The sequence below is a fragment of the Stegastes partitus genome, unplaced genomic scaffold (assembly GCF_000690725.1).
Source record: "Stegastes partitus isolate 25-593 unplaced genomic scaffold, Stegastes_partitus-1.0.2 Scaffold62, whole genome shotgun sequence".
Lineage (NCBI taxonomy): Eukaryota > Metazoa > Chordata > Actinopteri > Pomacentridae > Stegastes > Stegastes partitus.
Window position 1 is genome coordinate 727,892 of NW_007577793.1, and position 11,119 is coordinate 739,010.

The window sequence follows — 11,119 nt, forward strand, 5'->3', positions numbered from 1 at the left end:
ACTGCTGCTAACATATTCAAATTTGTCAAGATATATTCACACTGTGCTATCTTTTGTCTCCTGTGATTGGGTTTTTAGACTCAGTAAAAAAAGAAATGCACAAACAGAAAAAAAAGAACACTTTAAGGATTATAAGAGTAATTTTCCATAGCTGACATCAGAGTAGTTTACTGCCACCTAAAGGCCAGTTTGGCAAACCACATCAACTGACCTGAAATCATAAAAATAAATGTTGGTAAAACAAAATCACACAGTTTATCTACTAATATGTTTCTTAAAGAAAACCAGACCAACAAATTTAGTGCTCTCTTTAATGGCTAAAAAGGTTTTCAGGATGTAGTTTTGTCATTAAAAACCATTCTGTCGTAAACAAACATGAAAGGCCCCATAAACATGAAGTATGTGAGTTTAATGTTCAGTATGACATCTGTGCATTTCAGAGGAATCAGATGGAGGAAAATAAAAAAATCACAACACAATCTCTGCCACGGTAACAGAAAAATCTGACATTTTACCAGTGATTCACAAAATTCGGCACAGGTAATCAGACATAACGCAAAATAAAAATTTATCTTACCCTCACGTAAACGCTGATTGTGCACTTGAACGTTTACATTTGATAAAGCAGTTGGATTTTTAGTGCTGGCTTTAGAGAAAATACTGCAACATTCACTTCTACATACAGTATGAAACAAATAAGCAGAGCGTTTGCTTATCGAGTTTCTGCTGGTCTGGGATCTGGATAGCTTTGTGGGCAATAAATTCCTTTTATTTATTCCAGGCAACAGCAGGTGATAAAACCCCCATATGCACCTGCTACACACACTGTATATTTAATGATAAGCCAACACAAAGTCTAGAATAAGGCTCTTCGGGGGAAGCTTGATAACTGCCAAGCTGATAAACACATTACAGATGAATGTGACTCCTCCTCACTGATGGCTGGTGTTTATGTCCCACAAAGATGGAATCTGCCAAAGGATCCTTGATATACACTCCCTATTTAGACAGACTATATGGCTGTAATAATGTGTTGCATTAAAAATGAGTATACAATATATTTAGTCATAATGTATCTATAAAACTGGATACTGCTGCCTGTTCCTCACTAGGGTTTGGCTGCAAAGGAAAATATGTTAATAAAATCCCACCAGACAGGCCCTATTGAAAACCAAGATGGTTCAATGGTAAAAACCTGCATCAACCAATATACTATTAACCTTTGTAACTGGTCCTATACAGAGTAAAACTAATGGGATTTAAGGAAAGCACGGAAAAATAAAAAAAGAACTGTTCCAATAAAACCATTGAATGTTTCAGCCACCTCAGTTCCTTTAACCACTGATGATGCTGGTTTTGTATTAGGAGTTGTGAAAAAAAATATTTTTCCCAAAGGAATGTGCACTCAGCTTCATTAAGAGAAATAACTAAAATATGAAAGCAGCCATGTTGTTTTATGTCCCTTACCAATCGACAGTATATTACTGAAAGCAGTGTTACACAATGAGTCATCATCGGTTTTACTTCATTACTGTAATATTCCCAGCCTGCTTTGTTGAAAAAATAAACAAGGCACAAATTACTCACGAGGAAATAAAATCTATTTAAATAATCATTAGGAAAAAAACAAACAAAACAACCCCCGACTGGTTCAGATCTGAGTCAAACAGCAATGAAAGATATTCTTTACTCTGGGTTTAAGTTCATTTAAACTGCATCAGGTCAGACATGATTTAGAAATCCACACGTGCATACAGTTGAATCGAAAGTGTGGAACTGTATGTTCTGTCCGAGTTTTCCCTTCATGGACAGGACGGTGAACAAGTCTGAAATGCAGAGATTTTTTTATGTGGTGGAAGACTTCAAATTTCACGAGCTAATTTATCGCTGTTGTTTGGAGAAGGGATGCACAATGATGTCAGCATCATAATCTGCAACATCAGATAAAGGCTTCAAAACAAAATATCAGCATCAGCCCACGACGAACAGTGATGGGAAGAGAACGCCTGTCACACGAAAAATGTAGTTATGTTTGAAAATGTTGTATAAAAATAAAGATGGCACGTCAAACAGGTACGTTAAAGACATAAAGTAGTCTTATTTTGAACATTACAATTTCATTCAAGAGAGGCCTGATGTTCTCTGTAGTTAGGTTGAAAAATGTGCCATATCAATAATGGGCGAAAATAGATTGGAAAATTTCTGCATTTTGGATTGTGCATCTTTAATTTGTAAAAATGTACAGAGCAGCCAAACTTGATTATCCAAGTAAGTTAAAACAAGCCTCCAAAAAATATCTAAACATACTCTTTGACTCAGCTCTGGTTTGGTTAAGCTATTTCAAGCAGCAGTATATGGTTTCAGGAAATAACAATTCTGACTGACTGGTTGTTTCAGTTTCCAGTGGGACACTTACACTTAGCAAGGGTAATAATGAGAATGATTTTTACCTTCAGAGAAGACAACAACGTTGAATTTCTTCATATATATGTAGTTTATGGTGACCGAAGCAAGAAAGTGTGAGGGTAAATGTTTGCAGAATGTAGCAGCTACTGCAGGACCAAAGGAATTACACCAGATGGGTGAGGATGGAATTACAGTATGACCAGCAACTAGCCGTTTTTGGAATATGCAGGTACAGTGCACCAAGAAGTGTCTGTGGTTTGGATGATTAAGTGCTGTCACTGATTCACTCTGCACCTCCATGCAGCCGGGCTCTGCTCCTGCAGCCGCCTCATTTTCTTCCCTAACCACACCCACCAGGCTAAACCAATCACAACGCACACCACAGACTCCACATAGTAGCCATCCAGTGTAGTCACACAAACGCCGCCTTCCTTAACGCACAGCTGGAGGTGAGAACAGGAATAAAAGGAGTTAATACCTTTTCTACATGAGAAAATACATTCTGTCTTGTTCCATCCTCTTCCTAATCACTTACCCCTGCCTCTTCTGAAGAGCCACAGGTCTGCCCCGCAGCCCCCTGGCATTCCTTAGAAGTCAGCGGATCAACCATCCACAGAGCCACAGTGGAAGGCCAGTTTCCTCCGAGGTTAGTGACTGTGTTCAGCAGGGTCATGTAGGTCCCACCAATGAGGGGGTCACTCACTTTGGCATGGAAGGCCATGCAGGCCACATACATGCTGTACAATGCCACCTTGGGAAGAAAACACATAAGGTTAACTTGCTGTGGCAGACCTCTAAACTAGAATGTGATTTTTTCTTTGTTTGATTAATTCACTTATTAATTCTTCCCTGTTCCAGAAATAAAAAATCTTACTGAAACACAGTCACATGAAATCAAAACAGAACTTTTCTTATTCAAATAAGATATTAAATTAAAATTAAAAAATTAAAAAGCAATGAGATAACATGACAGTGTTATGACAAATGCTGTCTGTCTTAGTTTACAGCGACATCTGGGGGCAGAGACAGGAAATTAATGAAGCTGACAGGAGAAAACCTGTACCAGCTAATGTCTTTGTAGCTGTGGTTAAGTTGCACAATCCTTCATAAATGACACAGCAAAAAATAAAACACACCCATTTGTCTGTCTGTAACACACATTTTAAATAAACAATGTGTTTATAGTAACTGTAACTGTTTAAGCAAGTTTCTATTCCACAAACAGGCTGGGATACAGTGTAAATACTGTACAGAGGGGCAATAGTCCTGTGGATCTGTGTATTGCTGAAATGCTGCCACCAGGAAGAGCTACAGTGTGGTCTGGACTAGGAGTGGAAAACAGAGGATAAAAAGGCTTAGCAAAGAGAATAGCAGCGAAATACCAAACCTGATGCAATGCGTAGCTAAGCAGCACAATGGCAAAGTAGTAAATGGGGAACCCTCCTTCTTGTTTGACACTGGGGGTCCACCACACCAGCAGAGCATACTCCAGCCCTATAAGCAACCTGCAACAGAGAACATAACACTGTGAGATTTTAGAGTGTGTACAGTATGCATGCATGTGTGCAGTTTTGTTTGTGTGCGTATGTGTGAAAACCTGAAAGGGAAGGCCTTGTAGAAGACATCCAGAGGTCTGGGCCCTGCAGTGTATTTACTGATGACCACTGGTAGAAGGATCTGCAGAGGTACCATGGGCACCGCCAGCAATGCCAGCTGCTCCTTGGGAACTCCAGCCTCCACCAGCTTCAGACCTGTAACTGCATCTGCTGCAGAGAAGCCAATCTGAAACACAAAGGGAAGACATGAGATCAGAAGCAAACTTGCAAAAGCAACAGGTTTAAAGTTATATTTCAAAGATCAACCAAATTATTGTTTAGTAATGGTTAACTACTTTGGCAGTGAGAAGCAGGGCACAAAAGGTGAAGACTGTGGGCATCTTGATGATGGTGAACAGCAACTTGTAGGTTTCCATGACGCCCTGCGTCTCCTCTGGGGCTTTCCTCTTCCCTTTGCCCTGTTCATTTTCCCTTTTAAAGACAGCTACCAGAGTGGTGGAAACCAGGAACACCACTCCCCAAAAAAACAAGAAATCTGCAGCGAAGTAAACAAAAGTATTAAAAAAATTACACTTCATTTAACTGATCACCAACTATTTATTCACATCTCAACTATGTGAAAAGTTATTTGACTCTTTAATCTTTTTCATCATGGATGAAAAATACCTGACAAGGTGACAATGCCTGTGTCCTTAGGCTCTATTCTGAGGTATTTGTTGCAAAAGTCTGCAGATTCCAGAGCCAGAAAGAGCACATTGCCCAAGAAGTAGCCAGCTGTCTGGCCTACTGAGTTGCATGTCGATGCATATCCAACATTTTCTCTGGACAACATAGTCAGGGCCCAGCCATCCACAGCTATATCCTGAAATACAGAGAGGATACAGGGAGCAAATCAATGTATTCATCTTTCTCAATATGTGCTTGTATCACTATGTTTATGAATGTTTACCTGCGTGGCTGCCAGGAAGGCAAGCATAAAAAAGACTGCAGTAAGTGTTACAACACATGGTCCTGTCTCACTCTGCAGCAGCGAGTTGACTGTTACAGAAAGGTAGAGCATGAAGAGGCCCAGGAGGTACTGTGTAGGCACCAGCCATGACTTTCTGCAGAAGTAGGTGGGAGGTGGGGGATAGGATGTACATTATCAGGGAAAAGTGTAGAGAATAAAGCTAGGAGAAAAACAGCTATACACATGAAACATCATCATAAAAGGTATACAAATGTCTTTCTTACCTTCTGCCAAACCTCCTGAAGTACAGCGCATCCACCAGCGGTGCCCAGAAAAGCTTGAGACTAAAAGGCCAGAAGACAAAGCTGAAGAAAGCTTGGTCTTTGTAGCTGACGCTCTTACTCTGTAAGATCAGAGGGATGCTGCCAGCCAGTCCAAGAGGAATCCCCTGCAGCACGTAGAGGAACAGAAGAAGCAGCACGTTGCCCAGCTCGCCACGGATCCCAGGCCTGCCTCTGCGATGCCTTCTGTCCTCAGAGTCGGACCCTCTGATGAGACCCTCTGCTTCCTCTTCAACTTCCAGCTCAGGGGAGCTTGTCTCTCCCCTGTCCACATCCCTCATGTTTTCAAATGGGAGGTTGTTACCCACCAGCTTCCTCTGCCTCCCGTTCTTGTGTGTGATCAAATCTGAGGGCTCCATGATGGGAGCAGTGGGCATCAAACCTGCTGCGCCCTCAGCAAATCTGCAGAGAGAGATGAGAAAGGAACAGCTAAACAGATTACTAATTAAGCGTACATCAGTGAAGCTGCTGGGACAGTTTTGAATCCTTTTGATTCCACTGGAAATAAAAAAGTTATTTTTTGGAACGCATAACGAAAACAACGCAAAAAGGTAGGCTGAGATCATAGCAAAAACAAAGACACATTTCACAATTGGCACAAAATAAAACACAATATTGAACAAATAGGTTGTGGAATGCAGGTGTGTTTTCTTCTGAATATGGAATGAATATGGCTGGGTGGGGAAGACAGGTGTGAGCTAGGATCAGACGGCCCTTGATCAAACAGTTGTACAAATAATTGGCAACCACAAAAGTTGCGTGTAATTCATAGGGTGATTACTGGTCTAGACGGTATACTGCATGGCAAACAAAAAAAAACTGCACAGAGCAGACACCTATACAAAAACTTGGTATCAATAAAAAAAATAGTAGGGTGAAGATGACAATGAATTGCACTGAATTAAAAAAAAGAGGGCTTACAATTTACACAGCTTAGTATAAGAAAGAGAAATCAGGCGTCAGAAAAAGCTACATGCAAACACACACACTGTCACGACGGCGGGATGCGACACACACGGCAATTACAGATGATGGTGGAGCAGATAAATCAATGAATGATTCGATTTTAAGTTTCCAGCTGTCACCTTAAAATCATCAGCTAATATGTAAGTCACAAACAAAGTCCGACATTCACTTAAAATTAACAAAACACCAAAAAAACATGCTTTCCAATTCGGGCATAAATAGACAAGTGACATGCATGACATGAAAAAGTGAAGCCATAGATGAATTCAAGCATACCTGGTGATGACAACATGCCAAATCAAAAAAAAAAACAGAACACAAAAGGGGCTGAATCACAGAACCAATCAACGGAGAATCGATTTTTTATTTAGTCTGTTCAATCGATAGACAGCAGCATCCCAACAAAGGTAAGAAACACGAGAAAATGACTACCGTTTGATTTCACACTGCTTACATCGGTGGGTATCAACACAAACCAGGAAATGCGCCGTGTGCGACACCTAAATGTGTCCGGTACGTACAGCTGACGTGTCCAAACTGTATGTTCCGCTTCAGTGTGAATGTGCTGCGTTCCAGGCAGGGATGGAGCAGAGTATACTGTATACTGTATATCACTTTTTTTTTAAATCGTTAAAAATATAATCTAACGTGATAACGTGTGGGTCACTGAAACTTTAAAGATACTGCACGTTAAACTCAAAAAACTGATGGCGCCAAACAATTCCATGAAAATTTCAATGCAAATAAAATATATTTTGCATAATTCGGTTTGCTGTTGATCAGATCAGACTACCCTTTTCAAAAACAATACTGGCAGAAACTATCCTTACGAAAACAATGCTGGCTGATGTACAGATCTTAAGCTATAGTATGTGTGTTCTACTACAACATGTTAAATATTTCTTTTGTGTAAGTTTTGTTGTGGCTGGGTTTTTTTTTGTTTTTGTTTTTTTGTCAAAGGCATTATGAAGGACTTTGCTCTTGCAACAGAAAATGAGCACTGATAAAAATGTTACTTAACAACAAAACTGAAAACATGAGAGAAGGAGTAGCTTACCTTGATATATGTCATCAAGAAATTTATGAATATATGACCTATCATTTCATTACACATTTTCATTACACAGAGTATAATCTGGGCTGCTTTTAAATACAATAAAACCTAACCCTGCCTATAAGCTACAGAAAAAACAGAATATTTTTACAACAAATAAGTGATGCTGTACAAGAATATAAACCCAACGTCAGACGACTATAGGGGGGTATTAAGAGCTGGTCTTACACTATTGGCTAGCTAGTATAGAACCTTTACGACAGGGATATTCAATTTGCTTCTCCCAGGAGCCAAGGTATTAAACAAACAATAATATTTACCAGATAAAATTGGCAAACATTAAAGGCTGTATAACTGATCTTTCTTTGACATTATGTAGGTTCAAAAACACCCAAGCAAGAGTTGAGGGATATTAATGAACATTTACTGCATAAACAAACAAACAGCAAAATAATCTGCGTGTGAATCAATTTTATTTTAAATGTGATTTAGATAATGGCCCACCTGGCACCCTGCCGTGGCCTCATTTGGCTCAGGGGATTCAAGCTGAGTGTCACTGCTTTTGGGCGGATTATTAAGAACCGTGTGCTAAACGTTGGAAATACAATACCAATAACTCCATCAGTTCCACTAAAATCTTAACCATCCACCACAATTAAAGCATAAGCTAACCACCAGCCAGGAACCTTAAAAGATACACTGCGTCCTTCATGTCTTCACATGAAAAAAAAAACCCACTAAGGAGCAGCAGCAGTCAGAAAACCAGCAGAGCATCAGTGGCTAAAATATTGTATAGTGTAATTAACCTTATACTGCATATTTATTAGGTTGAATTATTATACTAGTCCTGATACTTTATAGCACTGCACAGTATTGTGTAAGTAGGAAATATACAATATATATACAGTCATCCTCAAATGTATTCATACCCTCCCATTAAAGAAGAAAAAAACAGCTGTCACCGAAATAAGTTGAAATTGAGAAAAGTAAGAAAATTAAAATTTTATGAAAATCATGACATTACTTTTGAATTGTGGTTCAACAGAAATATACATACATATATATATATGACAAAAACAACAACAAAAAACAAGCAAACAAGCATGATGGGACCTGTAAACCAATGTTTTGTTGAACAACCCTTTGAGCCAATCACTGCAATCAAGTGTTTTCTGTGACTCTCAATCAGACTTCTGCACCTGTTGACAGGTAGCACTGTCTCATTTCACTAAATTATAGTTTAGCAATTTTTTAAAATTTATTTTTACGTATTTTTTTAGTTTCTAGTTATTTAAGTGACTATTGTGAATTCTACCTTTTCTTTAATGGAAGGGTATGAATACATCTGAGGACGACTGTATATATATATATATGTAAATTAAGATATCTTTATCCATTCACTATTATTTAAAGTCTCTTACTGTAGTCATGTCTTACAAACTTTTAAGCATCATAAGTAGTTTTGACGTTTTTTTTTTTTTTTTTTTAAACTTCCTCCTACAATGTCCTCCTTAAATGTCACTGATCTGACATTTTTTGTATTGTCCATATCTCAACTCAAATGGCATCTACAAAAATATCTTTTGTTTAAAGTGATGTCCTTCAATGCAACCTTTACATTGTTTGAAGTATGCTCTTGCAAATGGTTATTCTCATGGTGATAACTGACCTATTTATGACTAAATCCTAAATAATCATTATGTGCTCTTGTTGTTTTGATTTGAGTCCAAGTAAAAACTTGATTATCAACCACGAGACCCTGAAGGATGACTTGTACTAATTCTTAACTTCAATGATCCAAGTGAAAGTCTACGATGAAAAAGCTATGAAATCAAATATGAAGAATGAAACCCTTTTGGCCACAACACAGTTTTTGAACAGAAACCAAACTCAGGCTTTCTCCTTGGTCAAAAGATCTTTTGGTAACGGTCATGATGCCCCCATTACCTCACATTTAGATTAGAGGTAATGAACAACGACACGCTCTGCCTTGCGGTTGCTGCTATGAGTGCATGTGAAGCTGCTTATCTCCACAGATGGCATGTGACAACACACACGCATATTTGAGAGCATCAGCATGTGATGAAAGGAGCACTGTGAAGCTGCAACTGGAACTGTGTGAGAAGGATTGTGCCAGTCAGATAGAGGAAAATAATTCACCCTTTTCTCATCTCTTATCAAGACATCTTTGATGTTTATAGTATTGCACCTATACCACTGATAAGTTGTATTCAAATCAAATTCTAAAGTTTGCCAGTTTTTACGTTTATTTTAAAGACTGGACAACCAACTGGGTGACTTTCAGTGATCCCAAAGCCCCAATATTTTTATTCATGTGCATCAATAATATCTTGTAGAGAGACCTACATGTTTCCTTAAATTAATTACAAAATACAGAGAGTCAACAGAGGCCCCAAAATATTTGTTTTGCTCAATAACCCCAGGTGGATTATTAAAACCCTGCTCATAATCAGGTTTATTTCACCAGTTAACTGATTTAAGCAGCATTTTTGTTATGCTTAATATTCCTCGTGCATTGCCTTGGCATTATGGCTAAAGGATATATTACAGCTAAAATGAAATTAGTACAATATTATTTTCCACAGCAGGCTGCAGTTTCATGTCCATATGTCAGACTGTGCTTCCTTGTTCTGTGTTGCAAGGTGTTAGTTATCATATTTTCCACAAGATGGTGCTGATATCTGTTTCCCCCCAGTGTGTTTCCGCCTTATGCACATTAAAATGTATTGACATCCCATCACAGACTTTTTTTTCTCCTTTCTTTCTTTCTTTCTTTCTTTCTTTCTTTCTTTCTTTCTTTCTTTCTTTCTTTTTTTTTCAATTACCACATGAATCCTGACAACAGCTCTTCAGAACAATCTTTGATCTCCAGCTGTTGCCAGAATTTTTTTTGTCAAACCCTGTCTGTGAAATATTAAAGATTGCCTGGTTTGAATGAGAACAGTGTTCTTTCTTTTTCCGAAAATGACTAAGAATCACAACAGCAGACAGTTGACTTTGCACAGCAGGAAACACACAGGTAGAACTAATAGCATTAATAATGGCCCCATTCCAGCACTTATTGCAATTCATGGCAGCATTTAATAACGTAATTACATATGCGTGTGACACATCCAAATGCCTTCCCTTACTCCTTTTGAAAAATAATTTGTTTGACACACTATCTGGGGGGGGGATATGTTGTTTATACCTGGGGAAAAATATATGACTAATGAAAGATTAGTAAAGAGTCGAAACTTGTTTAGCATGAGGTGAATTGCTGTCTATCTGACTTTTGGAATTTGTGTCTTTGCTGTGACATTCCTCTTTAACATTCAAGAAGTTGAATATTTCTGTAGTATACAGATACTGCAACTATATTATTATTGACCAAGCACAGAACAAAATGTCAAAGGCTACATATAAACAATTAACCACCTTAACTTTTTTTGTGATTTATATTATCTGAAAATGACGTGAAAAGAAGAAGAGTAATCAGTTTAACTCCAACCTGGAACAGACAGTACAGTGAATGTGTTAAAGCACATGGAGCTCCTCTCACATACTTGTTACTTCTGCTTGTCTATGTGATATGGCAACATATACTGTGAGAATACTCCTGAGAGAGCTTTTTTTATGCTAATATTGAAATTATAGGATAAAGCATTGATTAGATTTTGCCTTTTTTGCAGACATTCTCTCAATTGAGTTTGTAGGAAATGTATGTTTTGATAATGTGCAGTTGCCTATTGCATGCATTACTATAATTATAATGCATTATTATTAAGTATTTAAAAACGTGTGTAATGTAGATCTTCTTGTGGACTACTAACCCATATTAGTAGGG

At 38.2% G+C, this 11,119-nt stretch overlaps 1 protein-coding gene across 2 annotated transcripts; it reads right to left on the bottom strand.

Annotated features, from left to right (window-relative positions):
- Positions 1-293: 293 nt before the first annotated feature.
- slc33a1 (solute carrier family 33 member 1) lies at positions 294-6,693 on the bottom strand. Of its 2 annotated transcripts, none has more exons than XM_008275960.1 (9): positions 6,651-6,693; positions 5,196-5,654; positions 4,912-5,065; positions 4,629-4,824; positions 4,298-4,497; positions 4,004-4,188; positions 3,794-3,911; positions 2,942-3,157; positions 294-2,849 (listed from the first exon to the last, which is right to left on the bottom strand). In XM_008275960.1, exons 2-9 carry the CDS (start codon positions 5,627-5,629, stop codon positions 2,682-2,684), a joined length of 1,671 nt encoding a protein of 556 aa, XP_008274182.1. In that variant the 5' UTR covers positions 5,630-5,654; positions 6,651-6,693; the 3' UTR covers positions 294-2,681. The 2 variants fall into 2 exon arrangements, with proteins under 2 accessions (XP_008274182.1, XP_008274181.1); XM_008275959.1 differs by having other exon boundaries at positions 6,495-6,678.
- Positions 6,694-11,119: the final 4,426 nt, after the last annotated feature.